The sequence below is a fragment of the Microtus ochrogaster genome, chromosome 21, assembly GCF_000317375.1.
Source record: "Microtus ochrogaster isolate Prairie Vole_2 chromosome 21, MicOch1.0, whole genome shotgun sequence".
In the NCBI taxonomy this organism is placed as follows: domain Eukaryota; kingdom Metazoa; phylum Chordata; class Mammalia; order Rodentia; family Cricetidae; genus Microtus; species Microtus ochrogaster.
Genome location: NC_022022.1, coordinates 11,416,416 through 11,444,067, shown reverse-complemented (window position 1 = coordinate 11,444,067; position 27,652 = coordinate 11,416,416). Strand labels below are relative to the sequence as shown.

The window sequence follows — 27,652 nt, the reverse complement described above, 5'->3', positions numbered from 1 at the left end:
AGCATCTGCTTCATAAAGCCCTCCAGGATTTGCCCTTGGAGCCTGTGCAATGCTCGTTGGCTGTGGGAAGGTGAGGATTAGTGGAAGAAGATGAACAGCTGAAGAGAAGCCCAAAGAACTGTCCGGCCAGAGCAGCATTGTCCGGCTTCCTCATGTCCCTGTTTGTCCCCAGCCTGGGTTGTGAACACATGTCCTCAGTCAGGGTCAACTGTCGCAATCTGGAAGACAGAAGTGAGGATGTGTTTGTGGGAAGGAGATGGCTCACTCTGCTGCCATGGAGGCTGAGTTGTGTAACACCCATGAGAGCAGAATGTGATGTTCAGGGCCCTGGACTGAGCTTCTAGAATGGGCATCTCTGCCATGAAGACCTTCTTTCGTTTGTGCCGAGAACAAGGGCTGCCAGACAGATGTCGCCTGGGGTAGACCTGAGTCTACCATCCTGTGACAACCCTGCAGGGAGAGTTTGAGCACATCATCGCGGGAGCCAGGGCTGAGTAGAGGGATTCTCGGGAATGACTGTTCAGACTCAAATCCAGTGTCTAAGTCTGAGACCAAATGCACCTGAAGACATAGACCTGGACTTCACGCTACATCAGAACCAGCAGTTGGGAGCTGGGATCCAGGTTGCTAGGCTCTGACACAGGAGCACTGGCATTTCTGGGAGCAGTGAGTCCCATTTCTACCAAGCTTTCTGGTGGTTAGGGGCACATAAAGTTTAGACATTGCTGCCAGACCTTGCCCTCAGTTTCTGTTAGGCCTGGTGCTTGACCATCTGTCCGTTTCCAGTGATGGATTCTTCCCTCTAGCAGAATCCTACCTGACCCAGGTGTGCAGGGCAGCAGCAGGAAGGACCTGGATGATGAAAAGGCCCTGATTGGTTCCCTGGTAGAGGACAGATTTGGTGAGAGAGCGGTAAAATAGGTATGTGGATTCAGTCCCGGCTTCAGCTGTGGAGGGAGGAACAGCCCCTCTGGGACTTCCCAGAGAGGCTGAAGTTAGGCCCCAGACTCTGAGTGGGACTGGGAGTCTTGGTTTGGCTAGGACAAGCTCAGTTACAGAGCGTTACCGGCTGGAGAGACAAGCGTGGAGACCTGTGACATACTTTGAATGTAAGATGAACGCATGTCAGTTTTACAGGCAGCAAAGGCCTTGCTAATTTTTAAAGCTCTCTGCAAACATTAATTATTCCTTTCTATGCCTGTGGGCGAAAGGTAAGTCAGTAAACAGTTAACAGAAAGGTGTATGCCAAAGTCTTATGGTGGCTGAGCTACAGGATAAGCACAGGGAGGGCTTGGGTGCACGGTACATTATTCAGGGGCCAAACATGAGGGATTTGCTTAAAAAATTGTCTTTAAGTAGAGCCTTCACTGTCTAGTTCCCACATCCTGTCACTCTCTCTTCTTACACATCTATGCTACCTGCTCAGCCCAGGAAGGTACTGGAGTTCTCAAGTCCTGGATTTGCATAAAGGAGGATAAGCATTGAAATTCCAAGTAGGAGAGATTGCAGGAGTAATCCACAAGGGATTTCGTGAGACCTGGAGACAGAGTGGAATAGTGAGAAAGTCTTAAAGGGGATAAGAAAGACGAAATACACACAGCACATGGAGATGGAGGGAGGGGAGTCAAGGAACTCACCAAGGCCAGCTGGCCTGGGTCTGAAAAAGCCTGGGATATAACCGGTCTTGCTGAACATAGCGGACAATGAGGACTACTTAGAACTCAAGAACAATGGCAATGGGTTTTTGATCCTACTGCACATACTGGCTTTGTAAGAGCCTAGGCAGTTTTGATGCTCACCTTACTAGACCTGGATGGAGGTGGGGGTTCCTTGGACTTCCCACAGGGCAGGCAACCCTGATTGCTCTTTGGGCTGAGGAGGGAGGGGGACTTGGTTGGGGGAGGGGGAGGGAAATGGGAGGGGGTGGTGGGGAAGAGACGGAAATCTTTAATAAATAAATAAATAAACAAATAAATAAATAAAAAAGAAACAAAAAAAAAGAGTCAAACCAAGGGACTAAGGAGCTGCAGAAAGGAGGTCTGCTGGCCATACGGGGACCAGGCTGCACAGGATATTTTAGGGCCCTTGTTGTGGGAGAATTGTCTGTATTCTGTCAACTACGTTTTAAATCTCATATTACAGAATGGCACCCACATGGATAACTGCACCCACAGAAAGCCTGAGAAAGTTTGGGAAAGAATAGAGTAAAGCATGCTTTCTTGGTAGCAGCAATTTCTCGGGTCTGCTCTGCCTGCTAGAGGCAAGCGCTATCATGTAAGAGAGGCTTCCTGACTCAGCTTTAGCTGTAAAACCTTGTAGGTCTTTAAGAGGTCCTGTTACAAAACACTTAAATGGTGTTGATAAAAGCTGACTGCATGGTTTTTGGTTTTCAGCCATAGCAAGAAAAAAGCCGTGTCATTTTAAAATGCCAGCCATCCTGCCAGGGCAAACTCTGACTCTTTCAGGCAGGCGGTCGGACTACAGACCATTTGAATGTGGTTTGTGAGCACACTGCTGCAGCCTGCTTGCTGGTAGGGACCTTGAGATGCCATAGAGTTGTGGCAATAAACATGGCTCTGGCCAGTACCTCCACCAGGAGGCTGAAATCTCAGAAAGCTAAGAAATGGGCTAGATTCAGCCATCAAAGCCACAGCTTTAATTGTCTCCTTAAAGATTCATGCAGTCAGAAAAAGAGAGATATGCAGTAAAGAGAGATTCAAAGAAAAAAACCTCTAAATGGTTTACAGTGTGTTAAAAAATATATGCAGACTTGAAAAAAAAAAGGTTAAAGTCCTTAATATAAAAAAGAAAGAAAGAGAGTAGTTGGGTGTGGTGGTACACACCTTTAATCCCAAAACTTGGGAGGCAGAGGTAGACTGACCTCTGTGAGTTCAAGGTATGGTAGCACACACCTTTAATCCCAGCACTGGGGAGGCAGAGGCAGGTGGATCTCTGTGAGTTCAAAGACAGCCTGGTCTACAGAGGGAGTTCCAGGACAAAGATACACAGAAACCCTGACTCAAAAAGCCAAAAATTAAAAATAAAAGAAATAGAAGTTAAAATAAAGCCATGTAAAGATGAAAAATACACAGAGAATCTTGATACTGTATGTTATTATGCTCTCTTTGAATTTATTGAATGCTGAGGAAGGAACAATAGCTGCTAAAAGATATTTGCTTATAAATGCTGCTGAATTAATCCAAGATAGGTATTTTGAAAATACCTTGACTTCAAAACGGAAGTCAAAAGGTATGTTACTTTGCAGAAGAGATTTTGCTTTGTTTCCACAGGAAATGAGAGGCTGTGGATTCATTCTGAGTTAAGAAAAATCAGGTTTGATCAAGGAAGACCTCCTGAGAGATCTCCAGTAGAAACAGATGGCCCAGATGTCAGAGTTCTACATCCAGAACAGATTCAAGACTGCTGTCTGAGATGATCAAGACTCACAGGATACTCCAGTCAGGACTTGATCATAACTCTAAATTTTCTTTAGGTCCCCACAAGATTATCAGCACCCCCAACCAGCAGGAAGTAGCCTGGAATACTATGCCCTCATTCCTCAAAAATGGTCTATGGATATTTTCCTTTGTTTAAAAAAAAAGAGGGGGAATTGGTGCAGGAGAATTGTCTGTATTATGCTTTAAATAAACACTGATTGGCCGATAGCCAGGCAGGAAAACAAGACAGGAAGTAGAGGCAGATCAATGAGAACAGGAGTGTTCTGGGAAGAAGGAAGCTCTTTCCCGAGTCCTGCCCAGATTACAGAAGAAGTAGGATGTGACCTGCTCTGCTGAAAAAGATACAGAGCCATGTAGATAACATCGATAAAAATAATGGGTTTTATATAAGTTATAAGAGCTAATATGAAACCTGAGCTAATGGGCCAATCAGTTTATAACTTATGGAGACTTCTGTGTGATTTCTTTGGGACTTAATGGCTGCGGGAACTGGGCAGGACAGAAACCCCCACAAAGCAGGCCCTCCATGTTATAGGCCTTGCTGAAGGGACTTGGGTACTCAGCCAGGATGTGGGTCAGTCCTTCACAGGGTGGTCTGAGATATGAAAAGGTCTAAGGACTGGACCATGGCTTCTCACTTGTAAGAATGTGTGTGTAAACTGGGGTGACAGCAAAGATGGATCCCGTGATGGAGACCAGAGTCCCTTAAGGGGTGAACTCCAGGGGAACAGGTTGGGGCTGCTTTCCACTGGTTCTCCAGGCTGGAGAGAAGGCAGAGCGGTGAGTACTTATGAGGTTTGGCAAAACTCCCTAATGAGTGTAGGAAGCAGGGCTCCAGTGTATTTGGCTTTGTTTACGGGGCTGGCAGGGGCTCCCTGAACACCTGGATATAAGCCACTCCACGGAAGGGTGTGGCTGCCTCTCTGCAGGTCACCGTGTACTCCCAGCAGCTGTGCTTGGCCAAGGCCGAGCTGTTAAGTGGCTTGGAATGTCATAGCCCTTCATTCCAGCCAGAGAAGCTGTGCTCTAGTGTGTGAGCCGGGGTTGCTGGAGCTCCTACATCTGCCCAGGCCACTCCAACTTGCAGGGTTGGCCAAACACCAGCCAGCTTTCTGTTTGATCTCAGCTGTTCCCACTTACCTAAAGCAGTCTGTGAGGTCAGAGAGATTGGCTCTCAACTGGGGCCCAAAGTGAAGAGCACACTTTCAGGGATAGAGGTTGTACGTCTGGGGTGAGAACAGTTTGGTATGCCGTGTCTTCACATTTTCCCCTAAAGTGAAAATCCAGCTGGTGTGTTACCTGCTTGATCTCTGAAGCAGAATCTGATATTTTCAGGGACCAAACCAAGGGCCATTCAGCTTCCAGAGGGAATTCCTGAGCCCAGAGTTCTCTGGAGCAAACACCGCCTGGCTTTCTCCCACTGGAGTTCAGCTAAGATTTTCTCTGGAAAATGCAAAGCTCTGCTTGGAGAACTTTGAAGGAAGTTTGAAAGAGAGAGAGAGAGGCAGAGACAGAGACAGAGACTGAGAGGAAGGTGGAGACAAACAGAGACTGAGAGACAGATCCGTACGTGCTTGCTGGCACCAGATGCTCTGTGCTTATGCATACAGAGGCCAGAGAAGGGCTTGGGTGTCTTCTTCTACCACTGATCTTTATTACTTCGAGACAAGAATTGTTCCCTAAACCTAAAACTGAGTTTTTTCAGTTAAGTCCCAACAATCCTCCTGTCTCCACCTCCTATTAACACTGGGGTTTCAGGCTTATAATATTGGTTCCCGGGTCTGAACTCGGGTCCTCACGCTTGTAAATGTTCTTAGTCACAAAGTTAACTCCAGCCCCAGCCCCACCTCGTCTTTCCTGATGAGTGTATAAAAGCACCTTGTGCCTTTTTGTCGTCGATGGCAGGAGTGTGGGTGAAGGGCTCGGAGAACAAATCAGTTGTGTGTATGTGTGTGTGTGTGTGTGTGTGTGTGTGTGTGTGTGTGTGTGTGTGTTGGGGGGAACCAGAGCTCTCTGGGTGTGCCAGGCATTGTCCCTTTCCCCTGCAGCTGGCAGGACCCCCTGCCTCTGAAATTGTGCCTCAGCTAACCCACTGTGCAGAATCTAGGCCTGGCAGTTGTTGCACACACACACACACACACACACACACACACACACACGCACGCACACACACGCACACACGCACACATGCACGCACACACCTGTCAGCTGCAGGGAAAAGGACTTGTGAGATAGCTGACATTTTAAAAGACAGCTGTAATGAGTGAGATATCGACTGACAATTCATTAAATGTCACCACTTTTTGTTTCTCTTTAATGCTCGGCACTTAAGTTATTCCAAATTAATTACGCAGCCTCTTGATTTATTCCTTGCAAGCATCCCTCGTCCTGCCCCTCCCGCCCTTTCTCTGCTTCAGAGCAGCCCAGGGCCTTCTTCCCTTTGTGCTCAAGTTACCCAGTTAAGAAAGGTGAGTGGAGAGAAGCCTTCCAAGTCCTGGGAGGCCAAGCAGGCACCCAGGGGCAGTGTGACCTCAGTGCACCCTGCCCTAGAAGCTCAGCTGAGCATTGCATAGCTGCTGTTGGAAACCCACTGTAGAGTGAGCAGAAAAGAGGCTCTGAGAGGCTACGGGACCCACCAGGGAAGACTCATGTCACCTTAGTCCATTTTCTGATGCTATAACCGAATGTCACATACTAGAGAACTTGGCAAAGGAAAGAAATGTATTTGGTTCATGGTTCTGGAAGCCAGGGAGCCTAAGAATACGGTGGTGGCATTTGCTTAAGGGCTTTGTACTGGGTCATATTGTGATGGAGGGTCATGGGAACACTTAGGGTGGAGCAGAAGATCTAGCAGGCTCATTTTTATTAGGAATCTATTTCCAAGAAAACCAACCCATACCCATGGCAGCAGCACTGATCTGCTCGTGAGGGCACCATACCTATGGATCTAGCAATTACCTGCAGGTCTCGGCTTTTAATAGCATTAAGAAGGCAGTTATCCAACAGGAGAGTCTGGGAATACAGCTCAGTGGTTTAAGGTTTGCATAGCAACAACACACACACACACACACACACACACACACACACACACACACCACATTTTGGTGGGAACATTCAAACCACAACAAGATCAAAGAAATCCAAGAAGTCAGGAATTAACCCAGATCTTCTTGGATCCTGAGTTTACCAAACACATTGGAATCAAAGAGATAAATCCATTCCTACCAGGGAGATCTGGCAGGAAACAATGTCGCATGGCAGGTGGCCATTGGGATTCAATAAGCTGGAGAATTCAATTGTACCCTTGCTTCCTTGGTAGGAGGGCGGGCGAGTGAGCAGAGGGTACAAGGGCATCTGCGAGCATGAGGGCATATCTGCACAGGGAGCTGGGCATGTCTGAATTATGGGAAAGTGAACACTATTGGTAATTTAAGGAAGACAGTATCTGAAGCTTGTGTGGCTCTTTGATTTCACAATCTATTTTAACTCCTGGGTGTCACTGTCAGGAATTCCTCCAGAGAGATGGAAGGCCAGGGCACAAAATGATTCTACCTTTTTTTTTTTTTTTTTTTTTTTTGGTGATTAGCAAGACTCCTGCCATCTCAGGGAGTCAAATTTCCAGAAATTCTTAGAATTTCTAGCCACATTTCCTCCTCATTGTCCCAGCCTGAAGGGTCCCCTCACACCTGGCTCTGGCAGTTTTCAGGAAGAAGCCACAGAGAGAAGAAATGTTACATGTCTTCGGAAAGCCTGAGGCACCCACCCACGTGGATGCTCTTTGTGTGTCTGGATAGTCCCTGATATGTCACCAAACCTCCCCATCCACAGGAGTAAGAGAGAGCCGTTTCAGGACACAGCGTCAGGTGCTCTCTCAGTGCCTCTCCGCACGCACTCGTGTTCTGAGCTGGCTGTCTTCAGCCGAGAGCCCTACAGCAAGAGAGTCCCATTCTGGTACTGTGGGGAAGGAGACGCATGATGGCTGGGGACTGAGTGGACCTGTGGAAGTGCCTCAGCTTGAAGGACTCCCCCAGATCCCCCAAACCGTGTCTTTCCTGACCTGTGATGGCTTACATCCAGCTGTCTATGTTTTGAGTCTAATGGCACAGGTCTCATTTGGAGCTACACATGATACTAGAGTGAGCATGCCTGCCTTTGTTGAGTCCCATGCTACTTTCCAGTACAGCTGCCAGGGTACACCAGGGCTTTGCCTTCCTAGCACCAACCATCATAGAAGAGCATATATATATATATATATGGTAATCAACGAGGGTGTTGAGCAGATCCCATGACGTTTTAGTAGCTCCTGAAGGAAATAACCGATGTTGGGGACCAAGAGGCCATTGCCAGGCCCTGCCATGGCAAAGATGAGACTGGGGTTTCAGTTAGTTTTAGAGATGCCCAATGAAGAAGAGATGTATAGATGTCTGGATGAGGCAACCCTTCTCTGGGAGGCCGCGCATCGCTGCTGCATCCCTGGCATCACCCTTGCCATGTTACAGGGAAATGAACCTCTGTGGATGTGGCAGTCTCCTCCTTGGGACTGTGAGGTCCCCGAGAGCTGTGCTTCATTAGAAGGCAGCTAAACATCATGGTTGAGCATGTGACTCTGAGTTTCAATCATTTGGATTCAGTTACGTGGCCTTGGAGAGGCTCTTTAATTTTATAGGATTGAAGAGAGACTTGGATGAGACGATGCCTGTGGAGCCCTTTGAATGTAGTCTGGCATAAAGTCAGTTCTTAGCACACGCTAGCTGTTACTGTTATTGCCTGGCATATCCTCGCCCTTCACGTGATGCCTGACGCTCAGGAGGTGATCAGCAGGTTTACTGAGTAACTGAATGAGCAAATACCTGCATGCATGCGGAAGAGGTTGGCCTCCAGTGATGGGGGAACTAAGGCAGCTGAAGTGGTTGAGCACCGGGGGCCTAAGGGGCAGCGAAAAGAAGCTGGGCTGGAGAGTTGAATTTTGTTGGCAGTCGTGGGAGATGATTTCCCAAGGAAATGAGTGGAAGGTAAGTGAGTCCAAGGTCTGGAGGGCTGAACTTAACCTCTAGACCTGAGCTTGGTCCTGAATGAAGGGTCACAGCGTGCAGGATCCCCCAGTGAGCTGAGGTGACTTTGTGAACAGAATGTGGGCGTATGGAATCCTGAGGGGGTCATTATAGAGTCCTCAAGAGTGGGTCCCTATCAGCATTGCTCAAAGCAATCCACAGATACATGACAATCCCTGTCAGAATATAAGTGATGCTTTCTTAAAGAAATGGAAAGACTCATCCAAATAGTACCTATGTATTTGTGGTACCGAGGATCAAATCCAGAGCCTCATGTATGCTAGACAAGTGCTCTACTGTACAGCTATGGTATTTACAGGTTGGGAAAAGAATAAAGTTGGAGAAACGATGCTCTCAGATTTCAAAGTTAATACAAAGCTATGCTAATAGGAACAGCATGGTATTGACATAAGGATGAATCTGTGGAACAATGAACTAGATTAGAGGGCTTTGAAATAAACTGCTGCATGTGTGGTCAGATGATTTTTCAGTCTAAACAGTTCAGTGTACAAGGGTCTGTCTTTTCAACAAATGCCTCTAGGAAAAGTGGGTATTTGCACGGAGTGGAATGCCTACCTCACAACACACACAAAGCGTAACTCAAAATGGGTCATGACTACATCTAAAAAAATGCTTAAAGGAAAACATTAGGTTTTCTTAGACATCAAAAACACAAGCAACAGAAGACACAGTCATCAAAACTTTTGGGTGTTAAAGGACATGGTCAACAGCGTTAAAGAGCAGGGCCTTCAGAGATGCTGAAGCAGGTAGCAGCACCTGCTGCAAAGTCATCACGATGAATGGGAGTCCGGATCCCAGTACCAACAGAATGAGTCAGGCGTCCCACCTGAAATGCCCGTGACTCAGCTCTGAGGGATCTGGTGCCCTCTTCTGGCCTCCAGGTGCCTGCAGGTGCAAGCGCCACCCACACAAAGCAACACCAATGGGAGATCGTTTTTTTGTAAATCACATAGCTGAGAGAAGATTAGTTGTCCAGAATACGTAGAGAACCCCCACAGCTCAACAGCAAACAAGCCAATTCAAAATGGGCAAAGAATTTGAATAGATATTTTTCCAAAGATGCTAAATGGCCAATTAGCACATTGATGTTCAGCACACCAATTACTAGGAAATGCAATCAAAACCGTAATCAGGCTGGGGCTGGGGCTCAGTCGGTAGGGTATTAGCCTAGCACACACAAAGCCCTCAGTTTGACTGCCAGCAGCATAGGAGACAAGGAACTGGTGAGTGCCTGGAAATTTAGCATCCACAGTGGAGTCAGAGGAGCGCGAGGCCATCTTTGAAGACATAGTTGGGTTACATAAAACCCCGTCTCAATTAATTAATTAATTAATTAATTACCATAATTAGATACCACTTTATGCCTAACAGCATGGCCAGTGTAAACAATAACAACAACAAAACCACCGTGGCCAAAATGTGGAGAAATCAGACATCTTATGTACCCTGGATGAAGATAGTAAATGGTACTGTTGTTATGGAAATAAGGATGGGGGAAATAAAAACAAAGACATAAATTTTATAATCCTGCAATTAATTCTACTTTTAGGCATGTATAAATAAGAGTTGGAAGTAGGAAGTGAAGGACTTTTGTACACCAGTTTTGAGAGAAGCATCATTCACAATAGCCTAGAGGCAGAAGTAAGCAAGTTCCCACTGACAGATGAATGCATTAGAAAAATGCCATGTCTATACACGATGAAATATTAGCCTGAAAAATGAAGAACATTCTAATATATACTGCAACATAACAAAGTCTTGAAGATTTGCTAAGTGAAATAAGCCAGCCATAAAATGCAAACTCTAAGATTCCACTCCTGTGAGGGATGTAGACTTGTCAAGTTTATAAAGACACAAAGCAGAGCTGCAGTTGCTAGGTTCTGGGGGTAGTGAGTGAGGGCACACTAAGTTTTGGGTTTGCAAGATGAAACAAGCTCTCTGCATGGCCGGTAGTGACGACAGCTGCAGACCACCGAGCTCTGTACCGAAAAAACGATCAAAACAGCCTGGTGTTGTGTGATGTATATTTTACCACAGTTTGTTAAAGGCAGGGGCAGAGCGGAGGGGAGAAGGGGAAGAAAAAGAGTCGCAAACATGACTGAAATGGGCTTTCGTGAACAGGGTTATGTGTAAGCAACTCTGACGAGCCTGTTCTGAAGATCCATCTTCTGGAGCCCTTGACTCATCTGTTTTTGTTCATCAGCCTTGTCATTGATGGCTCCTTCGTGGCCACCTCCCAGCATTGTTCATGTTGCTGTCTTCTTCCTTGATCTCTGAAGGCCCTCCCTGTCCACTGGTACCCACTCGGCAGAGTCAGCTTCCTGTCCTCACATCTCATTCTGGGCATGCAAGCTTTCAGTAATTCCCATCTCAGGCCTGACCTCTCTGCCAGGCGGCATCTGTAACTGCAGCTGTCTGCTAGACTCTGCTCCAGCATCTCCAATTGTTCGGCCCAAACTGGACTCTGCCATTGTTCTGCTGTTCCTGGCTGTAGCAGACAAATCCGGACCACTTGGAGCTCAGGTGTAGAAGATACACGCGGAAAGGCTTCCCCCTGCCTCGCTACCAGCTCAGCTCAGCTCAGCTGTCAGCACTGTGCTCGCCCTTCTGTGACCACACACCACACAGGCATCCCGCTTTCCCCATCTACTGTTTGTACTTGGCCTTCTTCTTTTTCTGAATCAACCATTCGGTAGCTGCCACACTCCACAGGCTGCTAGCGTTCACTGTGGTCTTCCCTAGGGCTATTCAAGTAAACATTTTCTTGTCTTCTTCCCCTGAACTCTTGAACCTCGCGTGTTCTGCGAGGTCATGTGGGTAATTCTAGCAGTGGGTTGTGAAGGAATGTGATGTGAGTCACTTCATCAGAGCACATAGGCCAATATGATACCAGTGTTCTTTTCCCTTGGGCATGCTAACTAGCGATGTTTCAGAGGTTGGCTGCTTCGTCGTCTTGTGCCTCTGGAGAAATATATCGAGCAGGGCCCCCCCTTGTCGACATGATGGACATGTAGAAAGAGTGAGAGATATGCCTTTACTGCATGAGCTGAAGGTTGTTAGTGCAGCACAACCCAACCTGTACTGACGAATACGGACCCTGTTAGGCTTTTTGTTTGTTTGTTTTTCTTTTTCTTTTTCGAGACAAGGTTTCTCTGTGTAGCTTTGGTGCCTGTCCTAGAACTAGCTCTTGTAGACCAGGCTGGCCTCGAATTCACAGAGATCTGCCTGTCTCTGCCTCCCAAGTGATGGGATTAAAGGTGTGTGCCACCTCCACCCCCCTCCGGCTAACCCTGTTAGTTTTTAAAGCTCTAGTTAGAAGCATCGCCTCGGTGACTTCTGCTTGCTTGACCTGCTGGGAAGGTGGCAGAAGGCAGGGCGCCTGCTTGGGCATCAGAGCCCTTCTCTCAGCAGTTTGGTTCCCTGCAGAGCAGCAGCCATCCAGATGCAGTTGTGCAGGAATGGCTGCACCTTCCACTCACCTCTCCACAGGCCACCTTCTAAATGAATTAGAAGCTTGGGGTGAGCAGAGAAGCCATTCTCTTAAGCTGGAGTGTTCTTTTAGAAATCTCAAGTCTATGATACTGTTTTTTTAATATAGTTTTTTTTTTCCCCTGAGGCTTTGCTAAGTTGTGCTTTTATGAGAGTTAGCAGCATTTCTCTCCTGGAAACACAAAATACAAAAGCAGTGTGCTTTCCAGCTAGGTGTGCGACCCATTTCCTCACAGAGGTTTCAGTCTCTATAGGGGTTGCCTGTGATGACGCGTGGCCACGGGATAGCCAGGTCCTATGTCCCAAATGCTCTGTGCTTCAGCCTGGCAGAAGGCAGGCGGGACCCAGCCTGTTGTAGTGCCCATATGTCCTTCAGGCAGAGTGAAAACCCAACGGCCCTTCTGCCCATCTCTGACTGGAGAAGTGGCTCTCTACGTACGTGAATGAAGACGGAAACAGGAGTTATGCTGTGCCCCGTGTGGGTACTGCCTGCTGAATCCCAGCAACATAAAAAGACAAGAGAAATGGGCAAGAGACAGAGATTTAATTGAATAAAAACTCCAGGCGGTGACAGGGGTGGGAAGACACAAAGCAGTAATTAACAACATAATTTTTTAAAATGATGATACAATTAATTAACATCCCAGATAAGTGCAAAGGGGGAGGGGAGCGTCTCTCAGCCAAGAAACACCGCGAACTAATGGAAGAGAATCTGGCGTCCTTTGCAAACCTCTGTGTGCAAATGGCCCCAGTTATCACAACTTCAGCAAAGCCCATCACCACCCCCAAAGGGTTTCTTGTGCTAGGGGAAGCCAGCAAGCCGGTCAGTTTCTGCTGTATCAGCTTTCTAGGAATTCTCATCTCGAGGGAGGAATCCTAGGCTGTTGAAAGGAGAAGCCCGTTTGTATCAATCATGCTTCAGGAAGAGGAGGACTGATCTGGCCACCCTTGGTGAGGCCTTGGGGGGCGGGGACCCAGGAGCTAAAAGCCTTCCTGGAGTGGGCTTCCATGCCTACTGTATACCGTGGCTGATGGAACTAAAGCGGCTGACTGGGGTGGTAAGAGGCTGGCCATAACCAGGGCACGGCTTCCTGAAAGTGTTGGGGTGTTCACTTAGTGGAAAGAATAGCTGTGACATAGAAGGGTCTCTCTGACAGCCAGTGTTATTCCATAATCCACACAGACCACACCCTCCTCTCTAAAAGTTCAGGATGGAGCATCCTACCAGCTTGAGGGTTTAGGGGTGGCAGGTGGGCATGCATTTGGAACCCACTTCTGGGAGGATGGAATGCTCACACTAACCTCTATGCTCCTTATCACCCATAAAACCCCGTCCCCTTCCTAGTTGCACGGATGTATGGCTACAATAGTTGCCTTAGTGTGGTCCATTTAGCGTCGAGAAACACAATGAAGCTGGCTGCTTGCTGGGACTCTTGTCATTACTTTGTGGGTTTTCTCCCTCTCAAGATTACTTCCAAATAGGGGACTGCCTGGCTAGAAAGACTTATCAGTTGTAAGATATCTGGGGAGACAATCTTTACACGCTAGTCTCTAGCCCGAGGTTCATTCTCAGCGGAGTCCAGATTCCTCTACATTTACTAGAAAGTAGACGGCTTCCTTGCCACACTATCCTGTTGGCTCATTCCAACCTTCTTCTGGCTGGCAGGCACTACATACAGTTAGAGCCGCAGAGAAACTTGGTGGTTTGACTTAAACTGGGGGTTGCTTTATTAAACCACTACTCCTATAGCATGGGGTCTTTGTAGAGTAAGATACGAGGTGTGAGGATAGCATCTCTGTTCTTCTGTTGTTGAAAGAAGGGCTTTCTCCAAGCTTGCTTGCTTCCTGCAGGGCCTACAATCGGTCCTGTGGAGCCCCAAGTAGGGGTGGGAACTAACCTCGTGTGCTTACTTTAGACTGGGCCGATCACCCCACTAACAGGGCGCGGTGGGAAGGCCACGATAGGAATGTGCTATTATAAATACAGTCATTCGTTGTTTTTTTTTTTTTTCTAAACTGAACTTGTCCTATGGTAGAGAGCTATAGAAAAAACAAACAAGCAAAGATCTTCTCACTGAGACGGAAACAAACACCACAGAATACTTAATAGTTTCTAGAACTAAAGTTTAAGGTAAGTTACTAACCCAGAGTCTGTGGGGCTGAACTAGTCTCCGGCAGACTGGGTTTCAGCTAAGAGGAGGCTCTTCATAGACAGGCAGACTCAAAATTGTGGATTGGATTTCAAAATGCCCCATTCAGAAAAGAACGTGTTGTCTAGATTTTTCTTTGCTCTGTTTAGACATCTTAAACAGCTGCTTGGTCCTTTGTGGAATTAGAAAGCTATGTATAACACAGAAATCTCTCTGGAAATCACATATGCGCCTCCTTTCTTTACAATGAAGGTTATTTTTGAGAACTAAATCTTGTTTTCAAACAAATGTGATTATTAACTGCAGTGTGTGGGAAAACATATGGCGTGTTTAGTTTGAGCGGGATTGAAGTTTCCACGAGGGATCAAGCGTTCCCAGTTAGGGAAAGCCAACAAAGGGTTGCAGGGATCCCCTACAGAGTCACAAACATGGCCAAGGTCTCATGATTTCAACATGGAACAAGAGGACCATGCCTTGGCTTGTGTCACAGCAGTGAAGAGAGGCTGGCTCCTAGATTGATAGGTCCCATTCTTGCAGGGCGCTGACAATATGGCCACAGCTCCAGCCTACTGCTGCGCTCTCCAGGGGTGAGCACGTGGTGGAGGCACAAAATTTCAGATCCAGTCTGCCTTTCCCCAAAAGACTGCTTATTTTACATTGTATTTCCCAGAGCTGACGTCTGGGCTCTCCACTCTCTGTTCTGTATCTCTCCATCATTGCATCTTTCTTCCTTTCTTGACAGCAGACCCAAACAAAGCGAAAAACCACGAAAACATCACCTTGGGAGACAGAAAAGACTAAGACAGGTCTGATCACAGACGACAAGGGTCTCGGCCTTGCCTTGCCCAGGAGCAGTGAAGACCGTGGGCTGGCAGGCAGTGGCGGCTGCCGCCGCCATCACCATGACTGCACAGACACTGCGTCTAGACGGCTGAAACAAGTGCGAAAAGAACATTGCTGAGTCCCGTTTGCGCGGCTCGGCTGCGCGGCTCATGGTGTCGGAGGTGGTTTCGGAGACGGGCATGAGCTCTCACTGTCGAAGCTGGCAGCTCGGCCCTGCCACTGTGGGGAGAAGAAAGCCTGGTTATTGATGGCTGGGGCCACTGACATCTCAGAGTCACTGGCTCATGCATTGTGTCCACCTCTCCCGGCCTCAGGAAGCTTTCTAGACCATTGCTGTCAGCCATGCAAAAACAAAGATACAAGCTCAGAGCTTCCTGTTTGGAATGCTTGGTTCTTAGAAAAGATCTTCCGCAGACCTAATTTCAGCTTCCTTTACAATATGGCGTGTGTGTGTGTGTGTGTGTGTGTGTGCGCACGCGTGCGTGTTTTAATGAGGTGCTATGACTGAACCATTTCTGAGTGCTTCAGCCATTTTTCACATACTGAAAATCAGATTATGTTAGCAGCAAAGAGAGGCAGTGTGTGCCCTTACTGCCAAGAACCTGCGATCATGAATTATTAGCAATTTGTCTGGGAGCTGTTAACACAGGAAAAAGCAACCCTGCTGCTGCTTTGGTTGGGGCTCTCTTCTTCAGTCTTAAGGCATCCTATGAGCATTTGCGCCAGCTTGGGAAGGGGCAGGAGGTGAGGAGACAGAGCCCCGCCCATTCCCTCTCAGCGCCCCTCAGAGCCCCCTTGAAGCGGATGACGTAATGAGGCAGAACGGACTGAAAGAGCTGGCGGAGGATGGATGGCCCTGTGCCTGGAGCCATTCGACCCTTCTTCGGATGAAAAAGCCAGGCATAGCCATGCGATGCTTTCTGGGCAGAGATCTGACCCTGTGAGTAGTCCTGACCTATCCGTCAGGGCTTTAACTTCAAAGTGAGTTAGTGTCCACCGTTCTCTCACTCTTCTGCAATTGGGAGAACCAGTATTTTCTCAGTGCCTGCAGAGCAGGCTCCAGAAGGAGTGGGGCGAGGGAGGGAGGAAAGGAGGGAGAGTGCTAAGTGATCTACATGGCGTTCTGAACCACAAATGAAGCCCCTTTCTGCTTCTCATGAGATATAGGGACCTCTTTCCGGGTGCGATGGAGCGGAGGGGGGCATGCGTTCAGATGCTGTGGGGGAATCCAGGACAAAGTTCCCCCTTCTCAACAATTTCCAGGCAGAGCTGAGCTACCTGAGAAGTAGACCGTTGGACTTGCAGTACCACCTCCACAGTAAATGGGATGCCTACAGGGCCAAGGAGAGCCCATGGTTCGCTCTGGGTGTCTGTCTCCTTAGTTCTCCCTGGGCAGTCACACTCAAGGTTCCTACAACCAGCCAAAGGGCTGTAGGTGTGATGACAACCACGGCATGCCCCAACCTGAGCTACCCCCGTATGTCAGAACCACGGGGGAACTTGGGGCATCACCAAGTGGAACCCTTGTCTTCTGACAAGCAAGCAAGCAGAGACACAGAGAAGTCAAGATCCAGACAGTTAGGGGCAGAGCCAGGACCCAGTCAGGTCTCCTCACTCCCAGCACATGGTCCTCTCTTGTCCATCCTGCCACTGTGCTGGCGTGTGGCCACCCACTAGGGGAGGAAAGAGACACACAGTGTAACCAGAAGCCTAACCTCTTCAGGTCCACACCAGGTACTTACTCCTAACTCCAGTGGCTGTCTCTCCGCTTGCAGCATCCACGTGAGTGAAATCACAACCGAGGGGTTCCCTGGTGAAATATTGTAAATACATAAATGCCTGGTTCTTGAGCCCCCTGTGACTTCTGACTCCAGTGTTTCGTAACTAGAAGGTGACATGAGATGGCTCCTTGTACTTCCTTTCAGCAAAGCTTCAAATGTCTCCCTTCCCACCTCTAGTGAGTGCAGGGTACACAGCTATTACGGCTTCTCCCCTGGGCAAGCATACCACTTAAACAGCCTGAGCCACAGGCCAGGTAGGCAGAAAACATGAAATGACGAGGTGAAGGGCCTTTTTCCTTTCTACGACAGCCCAGAGGGTAGTCACACAGAACATGACTGTTTATTCGGAACAAATGAGGGAACGCTGGCTTCCCCTCCTAGCCCCTGATGCTCCCTATGAAGATAAACAAAGGGAAGAGATGGGCTTCATGGGCAATGCAGAGGTGAGTGATTCCAGCAGACTTATCAAGGTGGCTCTGAAATAGCACAAAAAGGTCCCCAGCACACAGAAAGCTTATTGTTCTGGGGCAGCTGTGTCCTCTCGGGTCCTCTGCTGTACTGAAATGGGTATTGTACCAACCAAAATCTCAAACCCTCTATGTCAGACCCTCTGAACATGGTCCTTGGTTAATGAAGCACCTTGGATAAGGTCACTTGTCAAACCAGCTCTGTGTGTGTGTTGTGTGTGTGTGGTGTGTGTGTGTGTGGGGGGGAGAGTAACATTGACACATAACCCTAGGAGGGAAGGGCACTGGGTGGCTTAATAGCTTTTTATCCATGAGAGATTCAAGCAGGGAAGAAATGCCTTTCCAGTTAATTTGTTTCCCTCAACCTTAATTTTAAACCTCAAACAGTTGAGCCCGCATGGTGCTCTCTGCTCTCATGAATGAAAAAGAAATGATCACAGCGTTGGGAACTCTGCTGAGAGAGGCGTGAGGGTGGGCCCTTTATCATCTCAAACACTGGAAAGATCTCTTTCCGGGTTGTGCAAATACAAGATCTGAGTCTCTAGCTAAATGGGGGCCCCAAAGAAGGCAAGATGGGAGGCCACGGGAGGCCACGGGAGGCCACGGGAGGCCACGGGAGAACGTGGGTGAGAAGAACCTCAGGAGCAGAGTGACTGGGTCGTGTTAGCCAGGCAAGCCCGTAGACGCGTTTTTTTAAAAAGGTGCTTTCACTGAGAGGGGCAGTAAAAACCACACCGAATGCACACCGCAGAAACCCTAAGTCGCCAGGACAAATGTCCTTTTCAGCTTCTCCTCGAGGAGAAGCAATCCTCTGAGCAGAAAACGAGAGGACAGCGGGTGGGGGAGGGGCACTCTCCACGCTGCCAGGTCAAGAAAAAAAAAAGTAAACCCAAAGGATATGAATCAATTTAATCTCTTTTTCGTTTTCCATATAGTTACTTTCCCTTTACGGTCTCATCAAATATTCATTTTCAAGGGCTTCAGTCTACTTTATCTTTCTTGCCTTTGTCATCTGGACTAGACAGTTGGAGTTTCTCAAAGAAAAGGCCCTTGGAATCAATTATTTGGCTTAATTAGACAGTATTCGTCATGATTCCAGGGTCAGGGCCTGGCACTTCTGAGGTACTCTGCCCTCAGCTCCGGCCACTGTTCTGGTGGTTCTTTCTTTGTCAGAGGCAGGCAGACGACCTGGCAACAGTGGCCCTCTATTGCAGATTAAAGATGAGAGATGCAGCTATGGTCCAACATGCGGGTTCCTGGGCCCATCTGCCCTTGAGGGTTAGCATTTATCAGAAAAGCTGAGATGGGGGAGGGGTTTCTTTTCTTCTTATTTATCAACCCGAAAGCCAAAGACCAGAGGAGGGCAGTGAATTACTTATGGGAAGGGTCACAGCCCAACAAAGGCCTCTTAGCTCACATTCCATGCCAGGCCCCCAGATGACTATTCTTAAATGTCTCCACAATATTACAGCGGAAGGGGTGGGGATTTAGGGTTCACAGACTGTGAGAGGTCTGGACAACGGGAGCCAGTAATGAGTCTTCAGAAGGGCAGGACCAGGAGAAGTGTCCATGCAGATGTGTCCTGCATCTGGACAGACAAAAATCCTTCTCAAAGCTGCCACTGAGGGACGAGTAAGGGGCTCGGAGGAAGCCAAGACCGGAGGCCCAGCTCTGTTAGGATTCAGGCTTCCAGCTTCAGTGAAAAGGCGTGACACTGGACACCACCCTTGCTCCAAGCTGCAGTAAGAAGCAGCCCGCAGAGGAGAGGACCATATTCTTTGGCTCTCTCATCTAAGTGGTAGGCTCCTGGAGCCTCAGAGAACTTACTGTTCTGATGTTCCTTGCCAATTCTGACCTCACCCCCTTTGGGGCTTACTCCTACAGGACAAAATTGGCCCAGGAGCTTTGAGAAAGCTTTTCAGGCCTGGCACAATGGACTTCCGGGAAGACTTCTTCAGAGTTCTTACTTTCCATTAAGAACTTGATGCGGCTTTTGAACTTCGCTATTTTTCTGAGGCAAGGCCCTATGGAACCCACGTTGGCCTCAGACCTGCTATGAAGCTGAGGATGGATGACCTTAAGCTACAAATCCCCTGCCAAACACTGGGGTTACAGGTGTGTGCCACCACACCTGGCTTTAGGCAGCGCTGGAAACTGAACTCAGGGCTTCACGCATGCGAGGCCAGGAGTCTGAGCTACATCCCTAGCCCCATTGTTGTTGCTTTTGAAATTCTCACAGTCAGGGCCGTTTTGCCAGGCAGCCTACATCTTCTTTCTCATCTGTGTTCTACACTGGATGGTCCCCATGCCCCCTTTCCATTAAAGGTGGGGGATGCGCAGCAGCCAACTGCCATTCTCCAGCCCACGCCATCATGCAGGAAACATGCCAGTGGCCAGGCAACCTCACCCACCTCTTTGAAGGATTTCTTTACCTCCACCAAGGAGTGCCAGTGTGCAATGGGTTTCCGTGGATACGCCAGCATCTCGTTCCAGTGGTCCCTGCCGAGGCCTTCAGCATTGATCCCCACTCTACAGACTCCTATGATCTCATTGTGACCAACTCTGAAGGGGAAACAAAGGCATCGGTAGTGTTGGTCATTCAAAATGCCACTAGAATGGAGGTCCGGTCCTTTGGAGTGGAGGCGGGTTCTGTCTAGCACATCTAACTCAGAACCATGAGCTCTGAAGATCAATGCGTCAGGGTCTTCAGCTGCCAGTGGTCCTGAGGCTTTGCCTAACCTCTATGGTAAGGGACTTAAAGAAGTGAAAAAAAGGCTAAAAATTTATGTGGAATCTCAGGAAACAGTGGCAGAAGACAGAAGGGTATTAGGGGTCTGTCTTTTCCCTTATTTGACTTTGGAAACATGTTACAACCTCTCTGAGGATCCTGCCACTTGGAAATAAACCAACCTGTCCTGAGCATCATTTCTCCATGCCACTAGAGGCTAGGCTGTGATTTATTCACTCAGCAAGAGCATAAATCATCCCTCAAGTGTGTTAGTCAAGCACCTACCATGCCTGAGAACTTGAGCTAAAAATCTAGGGTTGAGGCTTTATTGTGTGATTTCTGTATCCGTCAACTAAATGATACTTGGGGAGAAGAGTCATGGGAGATGGAGTAGTTGAAAAAGTATCTGAGCCAGCCTTAGGAATGAAGAATCTAAAGAGAAGAAAAGGGAGAGGAGTTGGTGGATGGCAATTTGGGGTCCAGATCAAGGGATGTCCGGACAATGGGAGCCAGTGGTGGTTCTACAGAAGGGCAGGACCGGGCGAAAAGTGTCCAGGCAGATGTGTCTCAAGTCTGGTGACCGACTTAGGGCAGAGAGTGATGGGCTCTGCACAGTCATCTTGCAGGAAAGGAGACTTGAAAGGGTAGAAGATGGGAGTTGGCAGCAAGAAGAAGAAAAGAAGTAGTCAGGGATGAATTCAGGGAAGGTGGTAGACGAAGTTATCCCTGATGGGAAGGGAAGCTGGAACTGGAGCAAGAGCAAGTCCATGCTCTTGCTCCAATTCCTATGTCTTCCTTAAGTGGAGCCATTCTGAAACCGATGGGCCCTGAACCCCAGGTCTAAGGTCAAGGGCCCCTATGCTGCACTGGAGGAAAGTAGCCACGCATTTCTGGGCAGGCACCTACCTATCATAGTCCATAACAGAGATGAGCAGGCTCACTTGATCCATGTTTTCTGGGGGGATGTCAAAGATGATGGCCTCGTTGTAGACGGGATTGAGGGTGTTCTTTTTGATGGTTGTTTTCTTCTTCTTCAGCCTCCGCCCGTCACACAGCAGGGATACTTTGACGTAGGGATCTGTGCCAAGGAAGGCAGGGCAAGGATACCGTGTGTTAAACAGATGGTTGTTGTCGCTTTGTTTGTTTACTTTTGGACAGGGGTTTTCCTCGGTAGGCCAGTCTGGCCTCAGACTCACAACGTGAACCTGCTTCAGCCTTTCCAAGTGCTGAGGTGACAGGTGCAAGCCACCATTAGACAGGTGTTCTCCAACCATGATTGTCACAGAGGGACGGAAGCCCTGGACCTACCGCTGCTCATCAGATGGGATCGGTGGGTTCAGATAATTAAGTCACCTTGTATTTATGTAGCACACCTGTCTCTGAGGACGCTCCACACTTAATAAACAGTCTCTGGCTATCTTTGTGTTCTTGGGAGAGTACCTAATGGTGTGTCACTAATAGGAAAACTAGCCCCAATTTAGACAAGACACTTGTCAATGGTTATGTAGTTCCCAGCCCTAAATCTCAGCTGCACCACGGCCGGAGAGCTCAAAGAGAGTTGAAGCTAACAAAAAGCACCGTTTCTTTCACCTATACAGAATCATCTCCCCTGGAGGGCTGCCAGCTTTTTAACCAAAAGATCAGGGGGGTAAAAATAAGACTCAGTGCTGCATGAGGAGCAGCCACATGCTAGAAGGAAGCAACATCGGTCGCAAAGCTGTTCTTGTCCTCCCTGCTCGGAGACATGATTCTGGGTCCCACAGTCCCAGGAATCCCATTTTCATTTGGAGTCAAGAAGCAGGGAAGTGGCCCCGCTCTCTGCTTCCCTGGAAACCATTTCCTGGCTACTTCTGAGCCGTGAAGCTTGGAGGAACTGTGGCCAGGAGAGCGAGGGAGGCAGTCCCCCCCGAGACTCGGGGCAGCTGGCTGACATTTTATTTCTCAGTGGGATCTTGGATTCTCTCCATGCTGCAAAGAGATGTCTTTTTATTAAACTTCCATGATCCTCCTAACCTTCTCTCCCTTTTAGCTTTCTGAATGGATATTTCATGGTCATTTTCTTTCTACCCTGAAATTTTCTACTCATCCAAATGAAGGGACAGCTATTATATCTCATAGCACAGGTGTCTCAGTCACCGTCATAATGAGTATTTATGCTACACAGCTCAAGGAAGAGGACAACTTGCAGGTAATAACAGCTTTGAGACCTTGACGAGCTCAGACATCTCCTTGTCTAGAAGCCAGGGCTCATGCAAACCCGTTAGGAGGCATGAGCCAAAGTAGCCCCTCTCCTGGCCTTGTAGCTCGGAGGTACATAGTTGTGCCTCCTGGACCCCTGAGAACCCACCAGGCCTCACATTGTTGGGCATCGTGTCGGGGAAAGGACAGATGAAGGCTACACTTAGAATAAAAACAAGACACCGCGAGATGAGCCCAGCCAAGCTTCAAGCCTTGAGAGCATTCTCACAGACGTCCAAGCGAGCTGCTGACTAACCGGGATGACAGTGGCAGCTGTGCCGTAGCCACGGGGACACTTGGGTTTATGGAGGACCTGGGGAGACCATGAGGAATCTAATCAACCTCCTGTCCTGACTATACACTTTCAGCCCCCCAACCCCTACACACACTCTGGGGAGCATTTGGTAAAGAGGAAGAAGTGCTGAGAGCTTGTGGGCCGCAGCTGTCTGGTTTCCACAGGCTCCCTTCCCTATGGCTCTTCCTTAGGGCATGGATCAGGTCACCACAAGTGAAAAAGCAAAGCCCAAGACCCGACTTTAATATTCAAGTCTCTCCAGCTACACGTTGCTTTAGAAAGCGTCTCTAGATTGACGCCACATTGTCCCTCTTCTGTTCCCGGTTCCAGACACTCCATTCAGAACACATTTCCATTTAAGGAAAACACAGGCTTAGACACTTATCCCATGAGCCACTGGGCCAGTGACTTCTCCAGATTTGTCCATCCCTGCAAGGAATACCTGGTTTATAGCATTCAGTGAGCAGATTTCTTTCTGCAGGAACTAAGCTCGCACCACCCTCCTAGAGGCTAATCAGAGCAGAGACTGCTCCCCAGGGTGCTTCTGGGAAATGTGTGAGGCATTTAGTAGAATGTGGCCCCAGATGATCTTTGAGGTCTGCTCTACTCTACGATGCCCTGAGCACCAGGGGCTAAAACCCAGCACCGTAGTCCTGCCCTATTGTGCGGGAGTCATCAGAATCCAGCATTTGGAGCATGCTCTTGTGATAAGAGATGTCTATCATCAGGTTTACTTCCCTTCTACCCTGCAACACATTTATCATTGATATCTCCATTTCATAGGTGGAAATGGAGGGTTATAGAGATTAAGCGACTTGCCTAGGAGTTGACCCAGGCCTGACTTCAAAGTCACTCTGGACCACTAGATTCAATGCAGTGTAAACCAAAGGCAGCAGAGACAAAAGGGTGAATCCACACCTTTGTACCATACCGGTCTTTATAATTATTTTGTACTACTTTTACTGCCATGGTTCTAGAAAATAGACTTAGGCAGTTGACTCTGGGCTAGTTTGGATCAAAGAGAATAGGAAGATCTTTGGGTTTAGAGGTCAGTGCCAGACCTCTAAGTCTAGAACAGAAATCAAGGAGCTTTGTTTTCTTTCCACAACCCTTCTGGGCTGAAAGGCAACAATAACCTCAAGCTCACGCGAAGATGATGCACCGTGAGGTGCCCTGGGCATGCAGGTATCCGCTTCATCACCTTGGGCTGGAGTCATATGCTATATGTAAATCCATCCATTCAGTGTTCACTGGCTCATTCATTAGTCTACAGTTAATGAGGGCTTACGGTGTTTCATGCATTGCTGCACAGACTTGCACACCTCAGTGAACAAAACAGGCATCTCTGTTGCAAAGAAGACCCTTGCGTTTGTGGAATCCAGCTGAGGTTTAACATGGGATTCCAGACCCCGGTAGGGAAGAGCGGAAGCTGTGTGGAGAGGTTAGAACTTAACACTAAGAACAAGCCTTTTACCCCAACCCCCTGGTCTACAGCAGCCCTCATTACTACCCATGGCTTCACTCTTTAGCAATCAATTTGATTACAAGAAGAGAAGACAGGGTTGGGGACTAGGGCAGCAAAATCCTATTTCCTTCAGCCGCCTTGAGAGTCCTTAGTGAATTTCTGTCCTCGTGTGCACTTATTTTGGTATTAAAATGAAATCTACATTGGCTGTATTCGGGGGAAGCTGGCTTGCTGTCGCCTGAGAACTTTTTCCCATGTCAGCAGAGGTTTGTGACGCCCTCGGCTGCATCCTGATGTGAGTCAGCTGCTTTGGGGGAGGAAGAGCTTGGGGGCCTCAGCGACGGCTTTGGACTCAAGTGGGTACCATAGCGACTGTGGGAGGTGGGAGCAGGAACTCAAAATGATTCAAAGAAAATTTAGTTCCCAAGCCCCCAGACCACTTCCTCCATCTCCATAAGGTATACCTGGACCTAGGTGTTTTCAGCTGGACCATCAGCCCCCCCCCTCCTCTGCCATGGTGGATACTGAATCCAGGGTTTTGTTTATGCTAAGCGAGCATTCTCTCTAGCACTGTGCTACATAACTGGCTTTTGAGTTTTTGGGACAGGGTCTCATTATGTAGCTCAGATTGGCCTTGAACTTGCTATGTGTCTAGACTGACCTCAAACTTGCAGGGTTCTTGCTTCAGCCTCCCAGGTGTTGGGGACTCAGGCGTGTGCCACTGTGTTTGGTTTCACCATCACCATCTTTTCCTGGCACTTGTAACCATGTTTCCAGGAAAACAAACAGTGAACACAAAGGAAACACTTGGAAAACTCTACCATATTTTCATTTGAGTTCAGAGATGCCTTCTGTATGGTTTTACACTGATAATCATAACCATTTGAAGAGCCTCTTGGGTGGAGGTCTTGGGAAGCAAACCAAGCCTTTTCCCACATCCAGCATCCTGATGCAGCCCCATGTTCTCTGGGAAACACTCTGAAGGCTTTACTTGTACACATCTTAGGGCAGTATGAACTGACAGTGGGGGAGGAGGTTTCCAGGCCTCAAGCTACCACATTGTTAACTCAAAACATAGATAAACCCCCCCCCCCCCCCCGCAAGACAGTGGTTCTCAACCTTCCTAATGCTGCGATCCTTTAAACAGTACCTCATGTTGTGGTAACCCCCCAACCATAAAATTATTTTCGTTGCTACTTCATAACTGTAATTTGCTACTGTCATGAGTTGTAATGTAAATATCTGATATGCAGGACGTCTAATATGCAAGCCCAAAGGGGTTTAGAACCGCTGCCCTATGACAGCCTGCAGGGTGGCAGGAAGGATCAAGCCTCCTGTACTACGTCGAGCCGGAGAGTTTCTGCAGCTGCCTCCACACAAGCATCTCCCTGTGACTGGAGCTGCACTAGGCTTCTCTTCAGTGCAGCTGCTGTGGTGCTCAGGCCAATGCAGGAGCTTTGCAGGAAAACCACAGAGACTTGAATGCAAACGCACTTTGCTTTCCAGTGCATCCACTCCTTTGGTGAACGCAGTACGCAGATTGTCGCCCCAGGCCTGGGCGAACCTGTGAACATTTACATTCCAACTTCATATAACTACTGCAGGCCCTGGAGCCCCATTTTAACTGGGAAGATCGCCCCTCCCTGAGAATGATGCTAACGGTATCTACCACGTGCTTACACGTACGTGGATTACTGAGCCTATTCTGAATCCAACCGGTGCACAGGATTAATACTTCCACTTTTCAAATGAAAAAACTGCTACAGTTTAGATCTTGACTGTCCCTCCCAGACAGTGTAGCCCTGGGCCCCAGTCTGTGGGACTAGCCATGGTAGAAATGCTGGGATACTGGGGAACACACCCTTGAAAGGGATGATAGGACCTTGACTCCACTCTTCTCTCCTCGTTTCCTGGCTGTCATGAGGGAACATACTCCCCAACAGGTGCTGTGATATACTGTGCTACCCAGGCTCAAAGCAAGGGGATCAGATAACCTTTGAACCTGTGAATCCAACAATCTTTTCCTTCTTCAAGTCAGTCATGGCTGATCTCTGCCCACACGGAGGCAGAATGCCAGTACAGAATACACATCTTTACATAGGAAGGAGGTGGCAAAAGTGGCATTCGGATGCAGGGAGTTTGGCCCCCTAAGGATAGTGGCAACTCTCGCCCTTTCTTCTGAACCCTACGGTTTGGACTTCAGGGAGACCAAGTGACAACCCGGGGTAGGAGAGGTACCTGAGTAGCCTGTGATGTCCATGGCCTTGAGATTGCGGCACTTGATCACGGTGAGGGTGAGCCTGCCTGCTGTGGGCAGGTAGCAGAGGGAGAACATGATCTCTCCCAGGTCCACACTTTCCTGCAGAAGAAGCAGATGGGAGAGCAGGTGAGGGGTGCATACTTTCTAGGCAATGGCTGGGGCCTAGCGTGCTTGGAACTGCAGCAGTCAATGTGTTTAAGACCCAAGGGACTGGTCTCATCTTGGGTAGCTGGAAACAAAGGGTGAAGATTACAATGATGCCCCTTCCAATACTCACCTCTTCAGTGTTCTCTCTCTCTCTCTCTCTCTCTCTCTCTCTCTCTCTCTCTCTCTCTCTCTCTGTTTTAAGTATTAAGACTAGTTTGAGGCTGACCTCAAACTTTCTCTGCAGCTAAGGATGATCTTAAACTTCTGATTCTCCTCCTTCTACCCTTTCTTCATTGGCTGGGCTTACAAGCTCGCATCATCGTAACGGGCTTCTGAGTTGCTAGGCAAGCCCTCTGCCAACTGAGCAGCCCTGCAGCCCATCCTTCTTGCTTTTGATCAGATTCTGGCCCTATCTTTGTATCCTGCACTAACTCTATGCATGCCGGGGCTGCAGACGGCTGGTGTTTCTATGCCGAGCCCTGTTGCTGAGCCTTTGATGTCCCATCTACCCCGTTATGTGGTCAGACCACACGCTCCAGCTCCCGGATCCTTCTTCTTCCAGGACATCTGCAACTCTTCTCTGCCCTGTTTCTCAGCTTGTTTGTCTTTTATCACCCGGCCGCCTTAGCCCCAGGATCTAGCCTCCTGTCTCGAAGTAGACATGCAAGGAATTGATACCCTGCTGAGGCCATTCCGCCAACCAGCCAGATGCACACTTGCCATCCCGTGCTTTATGACCCGCCTCACATCCGGCTTGTCCTCTTCCCTTAAATGTGATGATCCTTCAGAAAATCCACACACGCTCTGTCACCTCTCCCACCCCAGAATCCCCCAGCCTAGGGATCCCCAGAAGCTTCCGTGCAAGCAGAGTCTCCCTTCCTAGAAAGTCAGAGCATCTTTCTAGGGAGACAACAAGCATGCCCATCTGTTGTAGAGATGGCGCCTCAACAGATTGCTTTTTCTGCCTGCTTCCTACTTATTGAAAGAGGATACAGACAGCTTAGAATTCAAAGACATAAAGCTGTGTCCCAGAGGCACGTTAGTGGGAGGAGGCGGCGAAGGAAGAAGAGGAGGTCAGAGTTTGAGAGTTCTGGTTCCAAGGGGGCCTTTTACTTGTTCATTCATCTACCCATTTATAAAACCAAAAGTATTTATTGAAAACCTGTCATGTGCTAGGTGTTGATTTATAGGAGAGAATGAAGAAACAAAAATCCCCACCTTCACAGAGCTTACATTTTATTAGGGCCATAGATTATATA

At 48.4% G+C, this 27,652-nt stretch overlaps 1 protein-coding gene across 8 annotated transcripts in view; it reads right to left on the bottom strand.

Moving 5' to 3' along the window:
• Positions 1–12,548: 12,548 nt before the first annotated feature.
• Syt6 (synaptotagmin 6) overlaps positions 12,549–27,652 on the bottom strand; it is a 61,168-nt gene continuing 46,064 nt past the window's right edge. For 5 of the 8 annotated variants that reach the window (XM_026784073.1, XM_013349919.2, XM_026784075.1 and 2 more), the window contains exons 4-7: positions 26,225–26,345; positions 20,895–21,066; positions 19,672–19,822; positions 12,549–15,231 (exon numbers count right to left, since the gene is read on the bottom strand). In XM_026784073.1, the coding sequence (XP_026639874.1) occupies positions 15,160–15,231; positions 19,672–19,822; positions 20,895–21,066; positions 26,225–26,345 (516 nt within the window). In that variant the 3' untranslated portion in view covers positions 12,549–15,159. Of the gene's footprint in view, positions 15,232–16,754; positions 16,823–19,671; positions 19,823–20,894; positions 21,067–26,224; positions 26,346–27,652 lie in introns of all 8 variants that reach the window. The other 3 variants (XR_003377855.1, XR_003377856.1, XM_026784074.1) reach the window with 3 other exon arrangements.